The 26,837-nt window shown below is 43.7% G+C and overlaps 1 protein-coding gene across 1 annotated transcript; it reads left to right on the top strand.

The window, feature by feature from the left end:
- ftsj3 (FtsJ RNA 2'-O-methyltransferase 3) lies at positions 1-26,273 on the top strand (the record flags this gene model as incomplete). The annotated part of the gene is made up of 22 exons (XM_080860224.1): positions 1-130; positions 474-579; positions 796-842; positions 1,108-1,187; positions 1,927-2,026; positions 3,690-3,884; positions 3,994-4,109; positions 4,213-4,317; positions 4,715-4,815; positions 5,220-5,306; positions 5,782-5,928; positions 8,796-8,931; positions 9,943-10,142; positions 10,437-10,560; positions 14,268-14,358; positions 14,433-14,571; positions 16,291-16,412; positions 16,506-16,608; positions 16,748-16,931; positions 22,750-22,844; positions 22,947-23,278; positions 26,218-26,273. Exons 1-22 carry the CDS (start codon positions 64-66, stop codon positions 26,271-26,273), a joined length of 2,733 nt encoding a protein of 910 aa, XP_080716350.1. The 5' UTR covers positions 1-63.
- Positions 26,274-26,837: the final 564 nt, after the last annotated feature.

The raw sequence follows: 26,837 nt of genomic DNA, 5'->3' as shown, positions 1-26,837 counted from the left end.
CGGCTGGTGGTATCGTTAACCTGAAACCCATAACTACATTGGCCAGCAAAAAAAGGATTTAAAATGGGCAAAAAACTAAAGGTCGGAAAGACCAGAAAAGATAAATTTTACCATTTGGCAAAGGAGACGGGTAAGTAGCCAACTTAATAGAATGAATTAACTAGTTGTACTAATAAATTGCTGGTGCTAGCCAGCGGCAACGTACTACTATAGCTAACGTTAACGTTAAAGGGTAAAGTGTACTAGTTTTGATAAGACATGGCCCTCGCTCGTGAAAATCTGAATATAATATGTATGAAAATATCACTCTTAACACCAACCATTGCCTTGACATGTCCCAGTCGTGAATGCTAGTAAAGACACGACACGACACGGCACAGGCACAATTGCTTGCTTGGGGAACACGTCATAAAATCTATCAAAACGTTGTAGACATCTCTTTTCCTAAAGTTTGCACCACCGTTTCCCGACAGGATACAGATCCCGTTCGTCTTTTAAGCTCATCCAGCTGAACAGAAAGTTCCAGTTTCTCCAGAAAGCGAGGGCTGTGGTGGATCTCTGCGCGGCTCCGGGTGGCTGGTAAGCACAGGCTGATCCCCTTTAACATGCGCCACTGATCTTGATAGTATTTTATTTGTTGTGTGTTGACCATATTCCTCAGTTATTTATATTACTCAATTATTTGCAGCATAATTGTCTGATGCGGTAATTGAGACGGATCTACCGTGAAACCACAAGGCTCATCATATAGATATTGGGATTCTAATAGACTTTCTTGCGTCGTTTTCATTTCAGGTTGCAGGTGGCGTCTAAGTTTATGCCCGTGTCCAGTCTCATTATTGGTGAGTATAGATTGTGTTTTATATATTTTATGCAAAATGAATAAAGTTCTTGTGATGCGTTGACTATTTTTTATTTGAAACTACCTCATCAAATAATATTACATTTGGTGTTTGGGATGATTTTAGGAGGGATGTGTAAACAATGTTGCAAATCTTCGAGAAAGAAACCCACTGTGTGTGTGTGTGTGTGTGTGTGTGTGTGTGTGTGTGTGTGTGTGTCGCTCTCAGATGTACTAATGTGATTTGGTCCTTCATGATGTTCCAGGTGTTGACCTGGTACCCATTAAACCCATACCAAATGTGGTGGCTCTGCAGGAGGACATCACCACTGAGAAGTGCAGACAGGTACTTAACACACACACACACACACTACTGCTGCCACACATACACAGACCGCTCCTGTCTGGAAGCTGGAAGAGTGGACAGAAAGCCAGGTGGCTAGGAGGTTTTTGTCTTTGTCAGCACTTTAGGTGCTCTACTGAAGCAGTAGTACATCATTGGGTTCTTCAGTACCATACACCTTGTGTTGGTTTTTATTTTTAGCATTCCTTTGCTAGCTTTTAACAAATTATGTTCACAGTTTTGCTTAAAAACTGCGGTATCTGAGGTCACTGTGTAGAACCTCAGTGCCATTTTAAATCAGGACTGAGACCATGGCTAGTTGTGTAAAAGAACATCCTTCTGAGACCATGGCCAGTTGTGTAAGAGAACATCCTTCTGAGACCATGGCCAGTTATGTCAGTGTAAGAGAATGTCCTTCTGAGACCATGGCCAGTTATGTTGGTGTAAGAGAACGTCCTATTGAGCTGCTGTCTGCCTGTCCTTGCATTGGATACAGTGGCTGCTCTGTGGGCCAGCTCTTGAGACTAGAGGCTCACCTGTCCCCTCGTGTATTTGTCCCCCATCCCTCATGCACTTGTCCACCGTCCCTAATTAACTTGTCCCCTCATGTACTTGTGCCCCATCCCCTGATGTACTTGTCCCCCATCCCCTCATGTACTTGTCGCACCGTCACCTCATGTACTCCACTAATGTACTTGTCCCCCGTCCCTCACTTGTCCCCTGTACCTGACATCCTGCACAGGCTCTGAAAAAGGAGCTCAAGACCTGGAAGGTAGACGTGGTCCTCAACGACGGAGCCCCCAATGTTGGAGCCAACTGGGTGCATGATGCCTTCTCTCAGGGTAAGACTTGTGTCTGTGTCTGTGTGTGTGTGTGTGTGTGTGTGTGTGTGTGTGTGTGTGTGTGTGTGTGTGTGTGTGTGTGTGTGTGTGTGCGTGTGTGTGTGTGTGTGTGTGCGCTCTTTTCTCTGGGTAAGAGCTGTGCGTGCGTGCCTCTTTCAGGGTAAGACACTCTGTTCACAGTGTAGTGTGTGTGTGCCAAAGCTCAACTACCAAACTGTCCTGTGTAGTGTGTGTGTGTATGTGTATGTTTGTGTGCGGTCCTTTTGCTCCCTAAGTAACCAGATACCTTGGACTTTACAAACAGATTTCAGATTCAATGAGTTGTTAGCACTGGTTATTTCTTCACTTCACGCTAGGGATGCAAATGATTAATCGACTTTAGATTAATTGTCGATCAAGAGGTTGCTCGATCAAAATGTATTAATCACGATTAATCGCTAGAGGGCGCTAGCGAGAGAGACCGGTTGAAAACAAAATGAAGCGGGCGAAAAGAAGTGCGGTGTGGGACCACTTCAACATTGTTAATTCAGGCAAAGAAGTCAAATGTTCTCTGTGTAATGCGGTATTGAAATACAATAGTTCCACTAGCTCACTCAGTTATCATTTGAACACCGTGCATGCTGCTGTCCTGCATGGCACCACCAGTTCACCTGGTCAACCTAAAATCACAGCTACACTGTATTATACCTTCTCTCGCTTACTGCCGCGAGTTAAGGCTTAAAACTCAGGTTAGCTGTTAGCTCGTTAGCGGGCTAGCTCACCTTGCTATGAATGTGAATATCTCTGTCTACTCCCGCGCTAACGTGTGCCCGCGAGTTTGGCTCATGAGAGTTAGTAAGTAAGTAAGTAAGAGTTGAGTTGGCTATTTAGCTTGATAGCGGACTAGCTCACTCAGGCTTAATGATATTATATACCTAGCTCGTTAGCGGGCTAGCTTACCTTTGCCTGATGGCTTGCCATTAAGAATGTAACTACTCTATCCCTCACTACCGTGAGCGCGAGTTAAACTTCAGAGAGTTGTGTTGGCTATTTAGCTTGTAATAGCCTAGATGCAGTTTCTTATCTTCCTATCTATAGGCTCAATAATATTCTGTTTGGCTCTCTATTTAATTTCTTCTATTTTTTTTTTATGTCTGTTTCAAATGCAAGAACTGAGCCAGTCCATAATTTATTTCTTTGTTTTAAATTAAAGAATGTATTTTGTTATACCATAAAAAAACTTTTCTGCTTTCTTTTCCTAATGCATAATTACTTGAGGAATGTATAATAGAATAGAATATAATTATCATAATGTAATGTAATATAATAACTCAACTATTTAGCTGATATTTATAAAGGCCCTATTGAAGTACTGAAACTCAGGTGAAAAACGCCGCTTATCAATTAATTGAAAGTCGATCGATAAGATTATCAACTAATGATTAATGAATTAATCGATAATTTGCATCCCTACTTCACGCATTACCTTAACCAAGTTTGGGCTGCGGTTAATGTGTTGAATTCACTAATGAGTGTTAGACAACAGACAAGGCTATTGTACTAGACTTGTCTGTTGCCTGCAACAGACCCAGAATCGTTTTTAGATCAGCTAGTTGAACGAGTGCAGCTGGAAGCTCCTTCACATCACCTGTTCTGTCCCCCCCCCCCCCCCCCCCACCCCCAGCCAACCTCACCCTCATGGCTCTGAAGCTGGCCTGTGAGTTTCTGGCCAAAGGTGGGAGCTTCATCACCAAGGTGTTCCGCTCCAAAGACTACCAGCCCCTCATCTGGATTTTCCAGCAGTTCTTCAAGAAGGTCCAGGCAACCAAGCCCCAGGCCTCACGTAACGAGTCTGCCGAGATCTTTGTCGTCTGCCAGGGTGGGTGCCATGTCAACCACACATTACAGGCCGTGTTGTGTTTGTTCATCATTAAAACTGTCTGGTTTGAATTTTAGTTTTTTTAATGTTTTTCTGGCTTCCTCTCTAGGCTTTCTTGCCCCAGATAAAATCGATAACAAATTCTTTGACCCCAAATATGCCTTCAAAGAGGTGGAGGTTCAAGTTAAGACTGTTAAGGAGCTCGTCACAACAAAGAAACCAAGGGTGCGTGTCTGTCTGCCTGTCTGTGCCTGTCTGTCTGTGAGCGAGCTGAGCTGCTCTGTATCTCTGCTATTCCTCAGTCATCATGACTGATGCTGTGTTTCAGGCGGAGGGGTATGAAGATGGAGACCTCACACTCTACCACACCTTCAACGTCTCAGAGTTCCTGCGGGTCGAGAACCCTGTGGACTTCCTCAGCAAAGCCAGCGCGGTGAGTGCTCTGCTCTGACACATGTTAGCATCTCTGCTCTCATTCATGTGTGTTTGCACTGGGGTCGGAGTGTGTGTGTGTGCGCGCAGACTGGGGTAGGAGTGTGTGTTTGTGTGTGTGTGTGCACTGGGGTAGGGGTGTGTGTGTGTGTGCGTGCACTGGGGTAGGAGTGTGTGTTTGTGTGTGTGTGCACTGGGGTAGGAGTGTGTGCGCGGACTGGGGTAGGTGTGAGTGTGTGTGTGTGTGTGTGTGTGCACTGGGGTAGGAATTTGTGCGCGGACTGGTGTGTGTGTGTGTGTGCACTGGGGTAGGAGTGTGTGCGCGGACTGGCGGTAGGTGTGTGTGTGTCGCGTTTCCTCCTGACGCCTCCTGTGTCTACGTACTCCCTGTGCTCTAGATCACCTTTGATGACGCCGAGCTTGAGTCTCACTCGGCCACCACGGAGGAGATCAAGGAGTGTTGCCGTGACATCAAAGTCCTCGGGCGGAAAGAGCTCCGGTAAGTCTCCTGCCAGCAAGGCTCTGCCTGCTTTCGCTTCCCCTGCCGGTGGTGTTTTAGCGCACAGCTAGCTAGCCAGGAAACCACTGTGTGTCTGGAGCCACTGCTGCCAGACAGGTTTGATGTTGGGTTCTAAAACAAGATTGATGGTGTGTTTTAAGACAGGTTTTATGTTGTAAGACAGGTTGGATTTTGTGTTGTGAGACAGGTTGGATGTTGTAAGACAGGTTTGATGATGTGTTGTAAGACCGGTTGGATGGTGTGAGACAGGTTGGATGGCATGTTAAGACTGTTGTGCTGCTAGTCTGCTGTTGAGGGACACTTGAGCTGTGTTCCAGTTCTCTCCACCTCTCCTCTGATAGTGTGTGTGTGTGTGTGTGTGTGTGTGTGTGTGTGTGTTCCAGCCTGCTGCTGTCCTGGAGGGCCAAGCTGAGGCGGATTGAGGCCAAGAAGCTGAAGGAGGAGGCCATCCTGACTGGCAAGGAGATCAGGTACCAGTTCCCTTCGAACCTCTCATCCTTACACTCACCCACTCTTACCTCCTCATCTCTCAACCTTACACTCACCCACTCTTACCTCCTCATCTCTCAACCTTACACTCACACACTCTTACCTCCTCATCTCTCAACCTTACACTCACCCACTCTTACCTCATCTATCAACCTTACACTCACACAATCTTACGTCCTCATACTCCGAACCTCTCACCCTGTGTCTGTGTGTCTCTGTGGGTGTCTACCTTTTCCTCTTTGGTTACATTGGTTTTCTCTCCTTTCCTACTTTTACACTCGTTGCCCTGGCATACTCTGTTCCTGGAAACTCTGCCCTTGGCATACTGTTACTCCCAGTGAAGGGCCTCACAGGTTGCATGGAAAAAGCTTCTGTCTGTCTGTCCTCTGTCCCTGTGATGTTTGATGTCTCCTTCTCTCCCTGTCTCTCTCTGCCCCATGTCCTGCTGGGCTCCAGTGACGAGAGTGACTCCGATGGGCAGGAGGTGGAGGAGAAGACAGCGGGCCAGGCTGAAGACCAAGACGATGAAGAGGACAGGGAGGAGGAGGAGATGGACAAGAAGCTAGCAGAGCTGAAGGCAGAGGAGGTGGCTGAGCTCAAGCGGTGAGTCATCACTTATCACTAGGGATGCACGATATTATCGGCAAGACATCGGTATCGGCAGATATCGGCTTAAAAACGTAATTATTGGTATCTGCAGATATGAAAAATTTCTGCCGATGTACCTGGCCGATAAGGTGACGTGTAATTTATGCGCACGCAAAGCAAATGTTTATGAGCGTCGGCTGTGTGGCAGTATCCTACTTCACAGTATCAGAGGATGATGACAAAATGCCTATTTGTCAGAAAACTTTTCAGGAGAAGGAGGAGGAGATGCAGCTTGGCCATAATGTAGGTTGCATGCATAGATGCAGACCACCCGCGTGCCACGCTTTACAACATTACCTGTCGCGCCAATTGACGTTAATAAGTCACTGAGTTAGTTAGACAACACTAGCTTGTTAGCTTGCATGCTACGTGACACCAGAGAAGTTGATGATACCTCATTTCACGGGATGTGAAACGTTATGTCTCAAGCCCACGCTATCTGTACATGGCTCACTTTTGCATTTATGGAATTTATACAGCTAACTTGGCAATAACGTTACATAGCTTAGTCTAGAAATCCTAGAAGGGACGTTACTAAACTGTAAATCAGTTAACCAAGGTTAGCTTGCAAAGTTAGCCAAGCATGCTACGTGGCACCAGAGAAGTTGATGATACCTCATTTCACAGGATGTGAAACGTTATGTCACAAGCCAACGCTATCTGTACATGGCTCACTTTTGCATTTATGGAATTTATACAGCTAACTTGGCAATAACATTACATAGATTAGTCTAGAAATCCTAGAATGGACATTGTTAAACTGTAAGTCAGTCAACCAAGGTTAGCTTGCAAAGTTAGCCAAGCATGCTACGTGACACCAGAGAAGTTGATGATGCCTCATTTGACCCGATGTGAAACGTTATGTCACGAGCCCACGCGATCTACATGGCTTACTTTTCCATATGTGGAATTTAAACTGCTAACTTGGCAATAACGTGACATAGATTAGTCTAGAAATCCTAGAAGGGACGTTATTAAACTGTAAGTCAGTTAACCAACGTTAGCTTGCCAAGTAAGCCAAGCTGCATTTCCAGAGTGTAGTTGTTCAAGTTCAAGGAGGTACTGTTCAAGTATGAAAATTGTGACGTGAAAATATAAATAAATCTGCCATATTTGAAACCATTTCAGTTTCATGAGTGAATGTCTATTTCTAAATTGATACACATCAAGTCTGTAATGTCCTGTATTTACAGCAATACCCTAGCATAATAACAGATTAATTCTAGTACAGGAGAGACTTTTCAATAATTAAAAAGCTGAGATGTATATATCGGTATCGGCATCGGCAATCGGCCAAAATGAGCTTGTAAATATCGGCATATCGGATATCGGCTAAAATTCAATATCGTGCATCCCTACTTATCACTACTGTCATGCATACACTATAACACTGGTCAAATACATCACTACTGTCATGCATACACTATAACACTGGTCAAATACATCACTACTGTCATGCATACAGTAGGCCGTGTACATGTGTCTTTTTTGTAAGCCACTCTGACGGAATCATCTTCGCGAGTAGGTGTAAAAAAAAAAAAATAAGGGAAACGGCTCTTGTTGGTAAGTGTATACATGGACCACCTTGTTTGTTTACTAACAACATCAACGTGGATCCGCATCGTGCACAGGCAGTGTAGTGGCTAAAAGTTCCCTCCTTTCTATCAGTAGATAGTTCTTAACATTTTATTTGAATAACCACTTTCGGACGGAAAGAAAACGAGTCTACGCGTGTATGTGTTTCAACAATAGTAGAAAAACTGTGTTTGCTCCGTCTTTAACTGAATTCTGACCAGTGCAACAAGTGTGACAGTTGATACATCACAACAGATAGTTGATACATTAATGCGCGAGCTTACTACGTCACAGCTCACCTCTGGGTATTTTAGCAATGCAATGCATAAGCAATGAACTGGGCTACGTTTTTTGCAGCCAAATTGAAAGCTAGATCAACCGCTTAATGAACGAGAATACATGCAATAGGGCCATCCCATATGCCTTCGGGTAACTTATCTTTAAAAAAGGGCCTTCTGCAACAAGAAAACACAACCCGTACTGATGGATTGCCTGACACTGATTGCCTCCACTCGTCAAGTGAAAAGTGTCCGGTAACAGTGCTCCTTCGTCGGGCTAGCAAGAGGCCCGGCTGGTGGTAGCCAGCTAGCTTAGCATAACTGCCATTCGGATCCAATGGTAATGCTACCTAGCTAGGTATGCTAACTGTCGGTATCCATCCATCGTTAACTCGTTAATCGTTAATACTCATGTCACTGGCTTTAATTTGAGAATGGCATGTTAGTATTACATTTAATATCAGTGCAGTTGATTAATTACTGCTGATATTTACATATACGGTCTGTAGCCTGGTGGTCTACTGCCACATAGGCACGCATGCTCATAACACTCCCTATGAGTGGCTTCCCTGGCACCACTAAACCCATGTTACATCAGCCTTGTTTGACCGGCCTTGTTTGAGCTCACCGATCGGCGTAGACCACCTTTCTCGAAAGGCTCAGACATCGCCGGAAATATGAGAGGGTTAAATAGATGTGAGCTACATGAGGCAATTATAAGCTAATTACGAGCTTCAAATGGCTGAAAAGCGATTTGGGTGGGTTAAATTGACACATGTATCCATGCCTAATGTAACACTGGTCAAATACATCACTACTGCCATGCATACAATGTAACACTGGTCGAAAACATGCATACAATATAACCTGTGTGTGTCCCTCCGTGTGTGTGTGTGTGTGTGTGTGTGTCTCCCTGTGTGTGTTTCTTCTTGCGCGTGTGTGTGTGTGTGTGTGTGTGTGTGTGTTTAGTAAGAAGAAGAGGCTGCTAAAGGAGAACCGTAAGCAGAGAGAGAGGGTGGCACTGAAGATGGATCTGCCAGGGGTGTCTATCGCCGATGGCAACGACTCCTCCATGTTCTCCCTCAGCACCATTAAGAAGGCCAAGGTGTGTCTATCTGTCTCTGTCTGTCTGTCTGTCTGTCTCTGTCTGTCTGTCTGTCTGTGTGTGTGCAAGAAAAAGGAGGACTCTTCGAGGTTGGAATAAAAATTAAGCCTTAATCCAATAATTGGCAGTAGCAAAGTACGTGAATGCTTTGGATTCAACTGCGTCAAAACGAATCCTGAAGCATTGTAGAACACACAATAAATATATATTAACTTACCATAACCCTTCATGAAGATGTATAACACCTATACAGAAAGGGGGTGGTTTTAATTTACCTTGTGTATAATAATTAGATCTGTTGCTGTAATGTATAATAATTAAGCTCTGGTAACTCCCTTTTGTGTAAATAAGGTTAAAGCTAATTAACTTTTGATGGCCCTTTGTTAAGATGGTTTTCTGTAAGCCTCTCCCAGTACTAACCTAGTACTTCTTCGGTAATTGATAGCCGTCGTGTGGGACTGTAGGAGTTAGCCTAAAGCGGCGCCAGGGTGTGGACCTCTCTAGTTAGCATAAGAACACCATTGGCAGAAGTTTAATTCGATTACTGAAATCAAACTTTTATCTTCTGTTATTCAGAAAGGGTTTTTATCAATTTCCAAGTGTGTGTGTACAGGGGGACGTTCTTTTACCACTGACTATGTAAACTAGTGGATGGTTTACAAATGCTGCCTGGAGATCATCTTTTGTGCTCTGGTCTAGTAGGGCTCCTACCCTAACCCAGACAGCGCTAGAGTTCTGATACCCCAACCCCTGTGTGAGATTAGCAATCTCTAACCTCGGTTCTACCCCAAACCCTGTGTGAGAATAGCAATCTCTAACCTCTGTTCTACCCCAAACCCTGTGTGAGATTAGCAATCTCTAACCTCTGTTCTACCCCAGGCCCTGTCTGAGATTGGCGTTCTCTAACCTTTGTTCTACCCCAGGCCCTGTGTGAGATTAGCGTTCTATAACCTCTGATCTACCCCAGGCCCTGTGTGAGATTAGCATTCTATAACCTCTGTTCTACCCCAGGCCCTGTGTGAGATCACTGGGGGGGACATGAAGGCAGTGGACGCCATACTGAATGAAGATGAGGAGGCTGAGGACCATGTGTACTTCTCCGATGAAGATGAAGATAAGATCTCTCTGGCCTCCGATCTGGACTCGGACGACATGGAGGAGGTGGAGCAGAAGGAGATGGAGATGAAAATGGAGAAAATGCCCAAGAAAAAGTACCACAGCACTTTCTGTCATATATTTGTGCCTGTTTATGTCCCTTCCTGCTTGTGGAATATACCTGGATATTTCAGGAGTCCCCTTACTGAGTGTCTTTGCCCCGATTTTCGAGACTAATTTGTGAGTCTCTGTTTTGATTGGTTGTTATGGTTTGTCCTCTAATTGGTTGTCCTCTTGTATGGATGATTGGTTCTCTTTGCTGATTGGATAGCCTCCTGTATTGATGGTTTGTTCTCTTTGCTGATTGGATGTTCTCTTGTATTGATGGTTTGTATTTTTGTTTGTTGTAGAGTGTCGTTCTGTGCCCCTGATGAGGAGGAGGAGGAGGAGGAAGGCACAGCCAACGAGCTGCTGGTTGACCTGGAGGAAAAAGATGAGAAGACAGAACGAGAGACAAGCATGTGGTTCAGCAAGGTGTGATGTGTACACACACGCACGCACTCACACACGCACGTACACACACAAACACACACGCACGTACACACACTGGTTCCCAGACGCATGTCAGGGGAATACTCAGATAGAATCAAAGTCAGTAAAGGGAAGGGGGAATTTCACTGCTCTGATGATGCTAAGCTATTTGCAGGCATGAGAATCACTCACCTTTCAGCGAGAATTCGCCGTTTTGAAAACAAAATAGGTGACCAACGTGAATCGTGTAGATTCGATGAATTTTGTTTTTGTGTGTGGGGGGGGTGGGTCATATTCAGTGGCGGCAGGCGTCAGTGTTGCCAGATTGTAAATGGCGTATCATATCAGAGGCTCAAAATGATCGTATTTGGAGGATAATGAATTCTATCTGTCAACACTGGGAAAGTTTGACCAATGACAATTCTGTCTACAGTCAGAGCTCGCGCAAGAAGGTGGAACGTAAGTCTTAGATACAGTTTCCAAAACGTGTAAAGACGTAATAACTAATTTGTGAAAGACCCAGAGAAACACTTATATCCGACGAGGCAAAATCCCGGACAATTTTGGAATCCCTGCTGGACGCATTTTTTTTTTGTGACCGTAATGTAAGCATATAAAACGTTAAAACATGTGTTCGGTAACTTAACCAGATGATTCATTTCAAGGGGTATAACCTCCAGATACATTTGTATAAAAAAAGTTAGCAAGCATATGATGTGATTAGCCTGGTAACGAGACGGCTACGGTGTGAATAACTGATGTACTGAATAACTGAGTAAGCTCATTTAGCTACATTAACTCAAACGTCACGGAGACTCCCTGTTCTAACTTTGAATCGCTCTTTTGGGGCAAAGTGACCATTGCAAAGGTGTTTGACTACAGACTGTTAACGTAGCAAATAATTCCTACTATTGCAGCCAGTCAACCTACAAGCCTTGCAGGTATAAAACAAATCATGACGTCAGATGACGATTTTCAGTTTCGTTACCATAAACAAGACCCAATACAGAGCAACCCTGAGCACTGACATGACAAGCACTTTGGTGACAAGAAAGGTGAGCTCTGCTCAAAAAGGCCAAGTCGCCAAGCTATGAGGCAAAGCAGTCAAGAGCAAGTGCCACTGGAAGTAGATAGATGGATACTTTAATAGGAGCTCAACATATATTTAAATATATATATATATATACAGCCGCGGAAAAAATTAAGAGACCACTTCAAAATTATCAGTTTCTCTGGTTTTACTATGTATTGGTATGTGTTAAAGTAAAATGTACATTTTTGTTTTATTCTATAACCTACTGGCAACATTCCTACCAAATTTCAAATAAAAATATTGTCATTTAGATCATTTATTTGCAGAAAAATGACAATTGGTCAAAATAGCAAAAAAGATGCAGTGTCTTCAGATCTCGAATAATGCAAAGAAAACAAGCTCATATTCATTTTTAAACTACACAATAGTAATGCTTACACTTAGGAAGAGTTCAGAAATCAATATTTGGTGGAATAACCTTGATTTAAAATCACAACTTTCATGTGTCTTGGCATGCTCTCCACGGGTCTTTCACATTGCCGTTGGGTGACTTTATGCTACTCCTGGCGCAAGAATTCAAGCAGCTCGGCTTCTTTTCATGGCTTGTGACCATCCATCTTCCTCTTGATCACATTTCAGAGTTTTTTTTATGGGATTCAGGTCTCGAAATTGGGCTGGCCATGACAGGGTCCTGATCTGGTGGTACTCCATCCACACCTTTACTGGCCTGGCTGTGTGGCATGGAGCATTGCCCTGCTGGAAAAAACATTTCTCAGAGTTGGGGAACATTGTCAGAGCTAAAGGAAGCAAGTTTTTCTTCCGGGACAACGTTGTACTTTGCCTGGCTGAGGTTTGTAAAAGACCATATGGATTGAAAAAAGCGGACTGGAGGGTCTTCTAGTTCGTCTTCTCTGATGAGTCCAATTTTCAGCTTTGCCCAACACATGGTCGTCTGATGGTTAGACGGAGACCTGGAGAGGCCTACAAGCCAGAGAGTCTTGCACCTACTGTGAAATCGGACTCATCAGAGAAGACGAACTTAGAAGAACCTCCAGTCCGCTTTTTCAATCCTTATGGTCTTTTACAAACCTCAGCCAGGCAAAGTACAACGTTGTCCCGGAAGAAAAACTTGCTTCCTTTTGCTCTGACAATGTTCCCCAACTCTGAGAAGTGTTTTTTCCAGCAGGGCAATGCTCCATGCCACACAGCCAGGCCAGTAAAGGTGTGGATGGAGTACCACCAGATCAGGACCCTGTCATGGCCAGCCCAATTTCGAGACCTGAATCCCATAAAAAACCTCTGAAATGTGATCAAGAGGAAGATGGATGGTCACAAGCCATGAAAAGAAGCCGAGCTGCTTGAATTCTTGCGCCAGGAGTAGCATAAAGTCACCCAACGGCAATGTGAAAGACCCGTGGAGAGCATGCCAAGACACATGAAAGTTGTGATTTTAAATCAAGGTTATTCCACCAAATATTGATTTCTGAACTCTTCCTAAGTTAAAGCATTAGTATTGTGTAGTTTAAAAATGAATATGAGCTTGTTTTCTTTGCATTATTCGAGATCTGAAGACACTGCATCTTTTTTGCTATTTTAACCAATTGTCATTTTTCTGCAAATAAATGATCTAAATGACAATATTTTTATTTGAAATTTGGTAGGAATGTTGCCAGTAGGTTATAGAATAAAACAAAAATGTACATTTTACTTTAACACATACCAATAAATAGTAAAACCAGAGAAACTGATAATTTTGAAGTGGTCTCTTAATTTTTTCCGCGGCTGTATATATATATACACAGTTATTCAACATAATTAATCAGCGGCGAAACAAACAATAGAATCATATTTTCTTGACAAGAATTCCATAAATGAAGAGATCCTTACATTTTGCATCATTTAGTACTTCTAAAGAATATATGATTGTATTGTTTTTTTCGCCGCTGATTAACGCGAAGGGCCTTGCCAATACAATGTATTGAAATCTGAATTACATTACATTGTATTGGCTGTCAATCATGGATGGAAGAGTAGACAAGTTAAGTTACGGCATCTCTCGTGGGGGCTATGCATTAAGCCATTTGTGGTGCCCTTACCACATTGTGCCTCATATACTGTAAATGATAGACCCAGTGACAGGCTGGCATGAAATGGCTTGCATAATACTAAGTAAGGAGGCCAAAATCATTTTTGACTCATGGCTGAAGCTAAGTTCCTCCAGCTCACCCCAGGTTGGAAAAAAAGCATCTCAAACTGCATCAGATTGACGCTTTAAAATATGGAATATTAAAATTTTACTTACGGGGGAGCACGCCCCCGGACCCCCCTAGAGGGGTAATATCCTCCTCACCTTTTTCACCCCTGACCCGTTTTCATGCCTGTATTTGGTGCATGTGACAATAAACACTTTGACTTGGAAGTCCTGGGAATGTTTGGATTTTAGTTCTGTTATGTGAGATCATGGGGCATTAACCTCTGTACTGAGACCGGTATTCCCTGTTGAGAAGATGTTTTTAATGGAAGTGAGTTGGAAATTAGTTTGGAACGAGAATTAGTTAAATCGGAGTCGGAACTCCAGGAAAACCCACTACACACCTTCCGCAGTCTTTTCCCAGTGTCCGTATATGTCGACCGTGTGTCCGTTTATCTCATTCCAAGTGTGGGTGTTTTCCTGCAGGGGATCTTCTCTGAGCTGGAGCTGGATGGGGAAACGGATGCATTGAGGGAGATCAGACAGACGCAGATACTTCAGAGCAAACAGGCCACAGGTGTGTGTGTTTGTTTGTGTGTGTGTGTGTGTGTGTGTGTGTGTGTGTGTGTAACCTGTGTTCTGTTGTATCAGGAAAAGGCAGAAAGAGGAAAGCTGAAGAGGAGCCATCAGCGGAGGATGAAGAGGAGGGGCCTTCACAGGAAGTGCCCGCCGCGGGAAAAGAAGAGGACACTGGGAGTGACTCTGATGATGACACCAGCGATGATGAGAGGTGTGTGAGGAAGGGGGGAGGATGATGATGAGGATGATGGTGATAATGATGATTGTGATAATGGGAAAGTGAAGATGGGTCCTAACCCATCTGAGCGGTACTTATGAGGCGTGGACATCCCGTCTCTCCAAGTAGGGCTGAACGATCTATCATTTTCGACCGAAAATCGCGATCTCAAACATTACGATTTTGGAATCGTCAAAGCTGCGTTTTTTCTTGGTGCATAATAATAGCCTAGGCCTAATCATTTCGTCAATAATTCCCATGCATGTTCAATGCCGGTGTAGAAAGGCTCTGTGTCAGCTACGAATCACAAAGCTGCAGGCTGCGCGTGACCAGGTGACTCTTGCAATCAGTGTAGCTCGACATTCAACTTCAAGCATGGCTGGAGCGGGAGAAGACGCAGAGCCGACGAAATTATTGTCAAAGAAAAACAGCACGTCGGTCATTTGGCAGTATTTTGGATTTAAGGCCACTGATGAACACCAGAAACAGGTGATTTGCCAAACATGTCGTGGAAAAGTGGCTACAATCAATGTCAATGTGTGTGTGTGTTTCCAAATTTACAAGTGTAGCGCCGATAAGTTTGTTGTCAAGCTGTCGTTAGCTGGCCAACTGTTTGGTTAGCGCAATGCAACCATTTATCCTAGGGGTAAAACCCTTTCATGGGTAAACTTTGAAACCTCCCAATAAGCTACTGCTTGCTTCTGTTTAACTGCGGAATGCCAAGGAACAGAGAGATACAAATGCGGTTTCCCCTATTTTTGAAGCCCTTACTAATGGGCCAATGACGTGTTTGTAGCAGATATCAGGATGGTGCAACCACTAATGCCACTATACTATTACGGATTAAAAGTTGTTTTTTGTTTTTAGTGGAATATCTAAGAAGCATATTGCTGCAAATGAATTAATGGGCAATAACTTAATGTGGTAGTACCACCTGACCTCTGTTAAAAAACGTCATTGATCATATGACAACAGATGATATGTTCTGAATACTGTGTTTTGAGCATTTTGCACTACTTTTAAGGTAAGACCTATTTTTTGCTCCACTTTGTTGTTATATTTTATAATTTTTATGTAGCCTTTGTTATTTTACAAAAGTGCAATTATTTTGATGCTGATGAGCCATTGAAGCAAAAGTTTACTTAAGAAAGAGGGCTCCCTTTTTATTTGACTTTTTTGGTTGTTGTTTCTTAGGTACTTGAATAAACAGTCTTGCATTTGAAATCTGTTGCCAGCCGTTTTCATTCTTGCATTACCTTAATGGAATTAATTGGTTGTATTAATTTATACTGAAACTTGATTTAAAGAAAATAAATCGTGGTTGAAATCGAAACCGCAATCTCTACCAGAAAAATCGCAATTTCAATTTTTTCTTAAAATCGTTCAGCCCTATCTCCAAGTATGTCTTTCACTATGTATCTGGTTTCACTTTAAAGTTAGTGTTGACCTTAAAGTTTGGATAAGGAAGCACCCTGGCCAGGACCAATGGGAAGGTCTGTTATTTGGAATTTCCATGTTCCCACCTGTCCTGGTTCATTCAGTCCAACAGTGGGATTTACAACTCCAGCTTCCTTTGAAAGTGACTTCAGCAGACAAGGCTACTTATCTGAGCTGATTGTAATGACCTTGAGTGGTTTCGTGAAGGTCACATACCTGAAGTATGTCTCCAGTGGTCAGTCAGTTAAGCACCTCTCGCTCTCTCTCTCTCTCCAGAGACATTGCTGAGATGAAGAGGTCAGCGGGGTCACACGGTGCCCAGGGGTCAGCAGGGTCACTCGGTGACCAGGGAGACGGCGATGGCGAGGACTTTAAAGTCGTACCGGTGGAGAGCACCAGTGAGTATGAGATCTGGTGGTCTGTGTGGTTGTCATGGTAACAGCATCATGGTAACATCACTGTGACGCTGTGCCCATCTCACCTGTGTGTAGGTAAGAGGGCGCGCATCCTCACCCCAGAGGGACTGGCCCTCGGCACACAGCTCGCCACCTCTAAGAAGAGAAGCAGAGACCTGATTGATGGGTCCTTCCACAGGTAGGTGCTACACATTGGCTCTGGGTATTTAGGTATCCTTGGCCACAAGGCTTTGTGAACAAACGGTGTGACTGCATCAGCTGTCAAACCTGTGTGTGTGTGTGTGTGTGTGTGTGTGTGTGTGTTTTTGTTTTCCCAGGTTCGCGAGCTCTGAGGGTATCACTGGAGTCCCGATGTGGTTTGTGGATGATGAGAAGAAGCACCGGAAGAAGCCAATCCCTGTCTCCAAGGAGATGGTGGAGGAGTATAAACAGCGCTGGAAAGAGATCAACGCCCGGCCCATCAAGAAAGTGGCCGAGGCCAAGGCCCGCAAGAAGAGAAGGGTAAGGGAGAGTGCGACATGAACACTAGGTGTGTGTGTGTGTGTAATATATATATATATATACAGCCGCGGAAAAAATTAAGAGACCACTTCAAAATTATCAGTTTCTCTGGTTTTACTATTTATTGGTATGTGTTAAAGTAAAATGTACATTTTTGTTTTATTCTATAACCTACTGGCAACATTCCTACCAAATTTCAAATAAAAATATTGTCATTTAGATCATTTATTTGCAGAAAAATGACAATTGGTCAAAATAGCAAAATTGATGCAGTGTCTTCAGATCTCGAATAATGCAAAGAAAACAAGCTCATATTCATTTTTAAACTACACAATACTAATGCTTACACTTAGGAAGAGTTCAGAAATCAATATTTGGTGGAATAACCTTGATTTAAAATCACAACTTTCATGTGTCTTGGCATGCTCTCCACCAGTCTTTCACATTGCCGTTGGGTGACTTTATGCTACTCCTGGCGCAAGAATTCAAGCAGCTCGGCTTCTTTTCATGGCTTGTGACCATCCATCTTCCTCTTGATCACATTTCAGAGGTTTTTGATGGGATTCAGGTCTCGAAATTGGGCTGGCCATGACAGGGTCCTGATCTGGTGGTACTCCATCCACACCTTTACTGGCCTGGCTGTGTGGCATGGAGCATTGCCCTGCTGGAAAAAACACTTCTCAGAGTTGGGGAACATTGTCAGAGCAAAAGGAAGCAAGTTTTTCTTCCGGGACAACGTTGTACTTTGCCTGGCTGAGGTTTGTAAAAGACCATAAGGATTGAAAAAGCGGACTGGAGGTTCTTCTAAGTTCGTCTTCTCTGATGAGTCCGATTTCACAGTAGGTGCAAGACTCTCTGGCTTGTAGGCCTCTCCAGGTCTCCGTCTAACCATCAGACGACCATGTGTTGGGCAAAGCTGAAAATTGGACTCATCAGAGAAGACGAACTAGAAGACCCTCCAGTCCGCTTTTTTCAATCCTTATGGTCTTTTACAAACCTCAGCCAGGCAAAGTACAACGTTGTCCCGGAAGAAAAACTTGCTTCCTTTAGCTCTGACAATGTTCCCCAACTCTGAGAAATGTTTTTTCCAGCAGGGCAATGCTCCATGCCACACAGCCAGGCCAGTAAAGGTGTGGATGGAGTACCACCAGATCAGGACCCTGTCATGGCCAGCCCAATTTCGAGACCTGAATCCCATCAAAAACCTCTGAAATGTGATCAAGAGGAAGATGGATGGTCACAAGCCATGAAAAGAAGCCGAGCTGCTTGAATTCTTGCGCCAGGAGTAGCATAAAGTCACCCAACGGCAATGTGAAAGACTGGTGGAGAGCATGCCAAGACACATGAAAGTTGTGATTTTAAATCAAGGTTATTCCACCAAATATTGATTTCTGAACTCTTCCTAAGTTAAAGCATTAGTATTGTGTAGTTTAAAAATGAATATGAGCTTGTTTTCTTTGCATTATTCGAGATCTGAAGACACTGCATCTTTTTTGCTATTTTGACCAATTGTCATTTTTCTGCAAATAGATGATCTAAATGACAATATTTTTATTTGAAATTTGGTAGGAATGTTGCCAGTAGGTTATAGAATAAAACTAAAATGTACATTTTACTTTAACACATACCAATAAATAGTAAAACCAGAGAAACTGATAATTTTGAAGTGGTCTCTTAATTTTTTCCGCGGCTGTATATATATATACAGTGGTGGCCAAAATTATTAGAACACCTGACAGATCTGAGAATAATTACCTTTGTTTGCCTCCAAAACATGATTTAATTTCATAATGTTCATGAAACATGCAGATGGCTGTTCTGAGCACAACAAATATCAGATGAAGTGATTCCTACTGTTTTTATCCACTTTTAACTTTAATATGTGGTACGTCCACCTTTTGCAGCAATTACAGCAGCACATCTCTCTAGCATTGAGTCAATATATTTCTTGAGAACCTCAACAATAATGTTATTCCATGCCTTCTGCAACTCAAGCCAAAGGCTTTCCTTGGAATTTACAGTAGATATGTCGAGTTTATTTTCCAACTTGCCCCGAATTTGCTTGATGGGTTTGAAGTCCGGACTTTGAGAGGGCCGGTCCATCATTTTCAATGTTCCAGCAGATTCCTTGTCGCTGGTAGATCCGGCAATAGTTAAAATAATGTTTAGGGTCATTGTCCCCTTGGAAAATAAATCCAGGCCCAATAAGACGTCTACAAGAAGGAACTCCGTGCCTCACCAGAAATGTTGTGGTATACTTTTTTATCCATGATGCCATCAAAATAGCCAAAGTCACCTGTTCCTGAGGCTTAAATTGCACCCCATACTATAATACTACCCCCTCCTTGTTTAACTGTTGGCAAGAGACACTAATTTGTATATCTCTCCCCCTCACTTCATGGAACATACACGCTTTGCTTGTTGCCAAACTATTCAAACCTGGACTCATCAGTACACAACACTTAAACCAATCTTTATTTGTCCATTTCTTGTGTTCTTTTGCAAATTTCAGGCGTAACACTCAATTGTTCTCTTTCAGTAATGTTTCTTTGCTGCTATTCTGCCAAAAAGTCCTTTTTCTCCCAGTTTTCGATGGACAGTTCTTGAAGACACTGTTGCACCATTAGTCATTGTGATGTTGGTCTCGTCACACAGTTATTGTAAAGTCTTTTTTCGGTCCTGAAGACTGAGAATTTTTAGATGCTTCACTTGTGTGTCTGAGAGTTTCTTTTTGAAACCTCCCTCCTTTCGGTTCTGGTGCCATGGTGGGAGACCTTGGCTATGGGGCAGTAACTCCAGCCAGCATCAAAAAAAGCCTTTATTCGAACCCGTTGCTCACTCGTTAGCTCCTTCTTCACCCTAGCCATGTTCAAAGAGCAACATGTGCTTCAAGACTGCTTCTAGAGGCTTTGGATCTATACAATTTTGTGGTGTGGCCTCAGTGACAAAACCCTGATGTTACCAATCACTTAATGAGCAGGATAGGCCTTGTACATTCAAAAGAATCGCCAAGCTGTGTCCTAAGACTCTTGCATCACCATCAATTTAACCACAATAACACCTGACAATGAATACACAAGTAATTTGGCTTCTTCTGTGCAGGAACATGATTGTGTGACATTGACAGTGAAATAGGCCTAGCTTGTTTTTGCACGGAAAATGACCTAAATCTCATTATGATGGCTCTATTCTATGATTAATAGAGCATAATGATGACTTTGTACATATTGAATTAGTTTTTAGGGTATTTTAATGGCCAATTCAACAAAAACAACTGAAAACTCTTAAATATGTCTAGTGTTCTAATAATTTTGGCCACCACTGTATGTATATATGTGCTATATATATACAGCCGCGGAAAAAATTAAGAGACCACTTCAAAATTATCAGTTTCTCTGGTTTTACTATTTATTGGTATGTGTTAAAGTAAAATGTACATTTTAGTTTTATTATATAACCTACTGGCAACATTCCTACCAAATTTCAAATAAAAATATTGTCATTTAGATCATTTATTTGCAGAAAAATGACAATTGGTCAAAATAGCAAAAAATATGCAGTGTCTTCAGATCTCGAATAATGCAAAGAAAACAAGCTCATATTCATTTTTAAACTACACAATACTAATGCTTTAACTTAGGAAGAGTTCAGAAATCAATATTTTGTGGAATAACCTTGATTTAAAATCACAACTTTAATGTGTCTTGGCATGCTCTCCACCAGTCTTTCACATTGCCGTTGGGTGACTTTATGCTACTCCTGGCGCAAGAATTCAAGCAGCTCGGCTTCTTTTCATGGCTTGTGACCATCCATCTTCCTCTTGATCACACTTCAGAGTTTTTTTTTATGGGATTCAGGTCTCGAAATTGGGCTGGCCATGACAGGGTCCTGATCTGGTGGTACTCCATCCACACCTTTACTGGCCTGGCTGTGTGGCATGGAGCATTGCCCTGCTGGAAAAAACACTTCTCAGAGTTGGGGAACATTGTCAGAGAAAAAGTAAGCAAGTTTTTCTTCCGGGACAACGTTGTACTTTGCCTGGCTGAGGTTTGTAAAAGACCATAAGGATTGAACCAAAGCAGACTGGAAGGTCTCCTAGTTCGTCTTCTCTGATGAGTCCAATTTTCAGCTTTGCCCAACACATGGTCGTCTGATGGTTAGACGGAGACCTGGAGAGGCCTACAAGCCACAGAGTCTTGCACCTACTGTGAAATTGGACTCATCAGAGAAGACACAGCCAGGCCAGTAAAGGTGTGGATGGAGTATCACCAGATCAGGACCCTGTCATGGCCAGCCCAATTTCGAGACCTGAATCCCATAAAAAAACCTCTGAAATGTGATCAAGAGGAAGATGGATGGTCACAAGCCATGAAAAGAAGCCGAGCTGCTTGAATTCTTGCGCCAGGAGTAGCATAAAGTCACCCAACGGCAATGTGAAAGACTGGTGGAGAGCATGCCAAGACACATGAAAGTTGTGATTTTAAATCAAGGTTATTCCACCAAATATTGATTTCTGAACTCTTCCTAAGTTAAAGCATTAGTATTGTGTAGTTTAAAAATGAATATGAGCTTGTTTTCTTTGCATTATTCGAGATCTGAAGACACTGCATCTTTTTTGCTATTTTGACCAATTGTCATTTTTCTGCAAATAGATGATCTAAATGACAATATTTTTATTTGAAATTTGGTAGGAATGTTGCCAGTAGGTTATAGAATAAAACTAAAATGTACATTTTACTTTAACACATACCAATAAATAGTAAAACCAGAGAAACTGATAATTTTGAAGTGGTCTCTTAATTTTTTCCGCGGGTGTATATAGCAGGGTGAGAGAGAGCGACACACACACTAGGGCTGCTGTGGTGTAGACATTTCTATACCACAGTATTTGCAAAATGCCACCTTATGGTTAGCTACCAAACTTCTTCCGCCAAGGAGGTTGTGCTTTCAGACTTAAAACGACTATGTCTGCATAGCATGTCTAGCTTGTCTGTTAATGTTGCTGTGATGTGTAGTCATGATGATCGGTTTCAGTCATGAATGCAGACCTGCCAACCTGCACGCATTTTGTGTGCCAATCCTATCTTGGTCAAATTACGCAGGTACGAAATGCCAGCTGAAACTACACAAAAAAAATCAATCAATACAAACCTATACCGTACATTTATTTAAACTACATCCCTCGGGTTGTACCAGATGCTACGACCTTGTGCCTGTGGTTCTGTAACCCGACCCGACCCGAAATAGTACTCTCACTCACTCAACATCCACTGACACTACTACATGCTGCAATGCTGAGGTGTAATGGGAAGTGAGGGACTAATAATCAGGCACATTAACATGACCATAATGTTAAGAAAACGTTAAAACGTGTTCGGTAACTTTACGAGGTGATGCATTTCGAGGAGTATATCCTTATGAGATGCATTTATAAAAACGGTAAGTAGCTAGCATACAATGTGATAAGCCTCTTTACACCTCGTAATTCTTAAGAGGTGCTAAATGATGCAAAATGTTCATTCACGGCACCCATCGCATTCACCACATTCAGCGCACATTCACTGCATTTACTCATCAACGTTGTTAAACTCCCCTCTCATCACTGTGGTTAAACTCATCACTCCAAGCAATTAATAGTCAGTCAACCAGAAAGTGTTATATAATACCAGTGTTATTATGTATTATGGCAGGATGATAAGTTAGTGAACTTGTCATTGCGAATCAGACACAAAAATGTGATTTTGGTGGTGAAAATGAGTGAAACCTGGAATGAGAGAGTTTAATTTCTGTGTGTGTGTGTGTGTGTGTGTGTATACAGGAGCTGAAGAAGATGGAGTCGGCTAAGAAGAAGGCGGAGGCAGTGGTGGACACTGTGGACATCTCTGAGAGGGAGAAGATGGCACAGCTCAGAAGGTCAGTATGTCACAGGCTCACACACACACACACACACACACACACACCACCACCATGACAGTTAGTCACATCCCTTTCTCTCTCTTACCCCTCCAACTGCAGCATCTACAAGAAGGCGGGCGTGGGCAAGGAGAAACGCGAGGTGACGTACCTGGTGGCGAAGAAAGGGGCTGGCCGAAAGGTGTCGCGTCCGGCCGGCGTGAAGGGTGCGTTCCGTGTGGTGGACTCCCGCATGAAGAAGGACCTGAGGGGCGAACAGAGGGCAAGTGGAGGCAGGGGCAGAAGAGGGGCACCAGGTGGAGGAAGAGGAAGAGGAGGAAGTGGCGGAAGAGCAGGAGGTGGAGGAAGAGGAGGAGGTGGCGGAAGAGGAGGAGGTGGTGGAAGAGGAAGAGGCGGCAGAGGAGGAGGAGGAGGATTTGGTGGCAGAGGAGGAGGTGGAGGCGGCAGAGGAGGGGGAGGATTCGGCGGGGGAGGAGGAGGATTTGGCGGAAGAGGAGGTGGAGGCGGCAGGGGAGGTGGAGGCGGCAGGGGAGGAAGGGGTCGCAGGTAAACAGGAAGTTGGCGCCCCTGACCCTCCTCCTAACCCCACCCCTCATCCTTAGCGACTCATGCAGCCCAGTGCTGTGACACATGGCCCTGAGCCTGGGAACCAATCGCATTTCCCCAGGAAGAGTCATCTAGTCATACCCACCCATGGTGCGTTGTGGGTATTCCGGAGGATCTATATATATTTATTTTTTATATATAACTCTGATTAGAATGTGTAGGTTGTATTGTCTGTGAGCTAAGAATGCTGTCACCATGACCTCCTGCACAGGATGCGGAACCTATGGGTTGCCTTTCACACAATCTGTGAATGAGAGACGTTTAGTGTAAAGACTTACACTTTAGTGCAAAGCCCTGACGTCCGAGTTTGTTATTTCTGATTGGTGTCAAAATTATGTACATTACACACGGGTTTGTATTGTTGTGTGTCCATGTTTTCACTTTCAGGTTTGCGATATGTAAATCTTACTTTGAATAAACTTGAGAGAAACTCTGTTGTTTTGAGTGGTGAGGTGTATTTGTGTGTGCGTGCGTGCTCTCTCACTTGCTCTCTCTAGTAATGTCCTCATTCACAAGTGTGTATGTGGTGTTCAGAAGGATTATAGTGAAGGTATTAAGCAGATGCTTTTTGCCAAAGTGACTAACAAAACATTAGATTAAAAAAAATCTGTAACCACAACAGCTAGCTAAGATGGTTGCTAGATTGATTGATAAAGAGAGAAAAGGAGAGAAAGTGAACAAAAGAGGGAGAGAAAGAAATGGAACCTATCGAGCAGTTGGGTGTTTTAACATTATTACTACCCGGCTCATGAGCTGCAACATGCATTTGACCACAAAGTTTACAAAAATAGAGGTTTATTTTAATTAATTAAAATACTTGAACTCTCTAGAGGATAAAATAGGGTTTTATTTCAATATATAAATTGACTAATATAAATCTAGGGGATAAAATAGTCAATGCAAAGCACAAAACCCCATAGTGAGCACCACCCTCCAAAGCATGATGAGAATGCAAGCTGCAGACAGCATGGCTTTAATCCGTCAAGCAAATGATGCCCATGCTCAACCCAAAGACAGAAAAACAGACTGATTGAAAGTGAAAGAGAGATGAAATGAAATAAATGGGGAACTTAAATATTAAAATAGAGCAAAAGAAATAGAGACAGGGAGAGCAAAAAAAAGAGTGAGTGACTTATAAGAAAGCTGGCATGAAAAGAAAAAATTGAGAATTGGTAGACATTGATGGAGAAATAGAAAGAAGAGTGAAAATGTCAAGGCGAAGGGAACGAGTAAAGAAGGAGAGAAGTGGCGTGATGCAGAGAGATGGAGTGTAACAGTAGTAGTAGATGGATAGATCGATACAAAGACGCACAGATGGACATGTAGATTCTCCACAGCTAGGCCTATATTGACGGGGGACAGAGAAAGGGAGCTGAAACAGGTGCAAGACAGTTTAATTACATGTTCAGAAAAGTGAACAATACACAGCACACGTGTCCTGTACTAGCCATTCTGCGTTAAGCAATTCGAGCTGAATTAATCGCAGGCAGAGGAGTTCTATGTGTCGTCCTTGCCCGATCGAAGAACAAATGCACCGCCGCATTCTGTGTCATGTGCAGCGGCCTGCTAAAACTGCGCTGCGATAAGGATTAGTGTGCGGCCTTTCGTAGCAGTGTGTTAATAGCTCTGTGCTCCCCGCGAGGCCGAGGCCATGCTGTCAGGACGGAGGGTGTCCTCTGCCATCCGCCCCAGGTCATCTTACCCACTCCTTTCTACTCAAAGGTGATCTAATTTAGCCACCATGAGCAGCAGTAGTAATCACACCACTGACAGGGAAGGGACTTCCTAGGATGGAGTGGGGTTTTTATGCCACCAGGGAGGGCAAACAGGCCTGGTGCTGGATGGGTCTGCCCTGTGATGCCAGTCTGAGCGGGGTGCCCAAGAATGTGTAGAGGGGCGAGAGGGTCTCCTACTGATAGCCCCCCCCCCCCCCCCCAAAAAACAGCCACATGATGGGAGGGCTCTGCCAGGCATGATCAGCGACTTTCACTCAAGAGGAACGAGAGGGGAGAAAGAGAGGCAGGACAGAGGCTGTGTGTGTGTGTGTGTGTGTGTGTGTGATAGATGTGTGTGTGTGATAGATGTGTGGTTCACGCCACAGCAGCTGGACATGGAGAGACAGGGAGGAGGAGGAGAAGAGTGAAGTGATTGTAGAGGGGTGAAAGGAGAGAGGGCACGGGCGAGTGCATGCAGAGAGGGAAAGGGAGAGAGAGAGAGAGACAGAGAGAGAAAGGGAGTGAGAGAGAGGGAGAGATGACCTCACTGCTCACGTGTGGTACTGGATCATTCGCTCTATTGTGGCAGAGATAATGCCAGCATGGTCCAGGCGCTTTAAAAAGCAACAGGACCCTCAGGCTGCAGCCACCCGCTGGGGAGACACACCGGCACCAGAGGTACTCACACACACACACACACACACACACACACACACATAATACAAGACACACAGCTAATAAGACACCTCACACACATAAACACATAATACAAGACACACAGCTTATAACACACCTCACACACACACACACACACACACATGGACACATAATACAAGTCACACAGCTAATAACACACCTAACACACACACACACACACACACAGCTAATATAACCCTAGACACTATAACACACCATAGACACTTTAACACAACATTATACACTATAACACTGCCTCACACTAACACACACACAGACACTAACACATCACCACACAGGTACTTTACACACTGCCTCACATTAACACATAAAGACACTGCAACACATGAACACAGAGTATGTTCACACCAGCACCATCAAGCTAGTGAAGGATAACACCGTCCAGACGTAACCATACCAACCTGATGTTCTATAATCCTCACATTCAGCATAAGCTATATTGTGGTCTGAGATCGAAAAGCATGTTTCTTTTTACTGATAACTCAAGGAATTAAGCTTCTAACACCACAACGCTGCTGTTTCTGGTTGGGTTGAAAAGCAACAGCAAGGACAGTTTCACACAAAGAGCCGGTTTGTTCTTGTTCTGCAGCCGCGTCCATCTGGGATTATTTTCATGCTTTCCCCAAGGTTCCACAGCGAACAGTGTTGTATTTAGCAGATGAATGTTGGATTGTGATATGCAGTGCAACGCTTACCCAAGCACCACTGTGCCGACCTGCTGTAGGGGTGTTGGGTTTAGGGGGGGGGGGGGGGGGGGGGGGATGGGGGTAGGCCAGCGTTGTGTGGGTGAAATGTGCTGATGTGGTCTGTGCTGTGTGGACAGTTCACATTCATGGCCCAGAAAGGGCTAGATTAATTAATTGCCCCCGTGTCTTTTCACGGGGCAGAATTTATACTCTGTCCCAGAGGAGCGCCACTAGACAAGCTCCTGGTGCATGGCTGTCTTTCTCATTTC

Source organism: Sprattus sprattus (assembly GCF_963457725.1).
Source record: "Sprattus sprattus genome assembly, chromosome: 2".
NCBI classification, from domain to species: domain Eukaryota; kingdom Metazoa; phylum Chordata; class Actinopteri; order Clupeiformes; family Clupeidae; genus Sprattus; species Sprattus sprattus.
The sequence above is the reverse complement of the archived record's forward strand: the minus strand, read 5'-3'. Positions and strand labels throughout refer to the sequence as shown.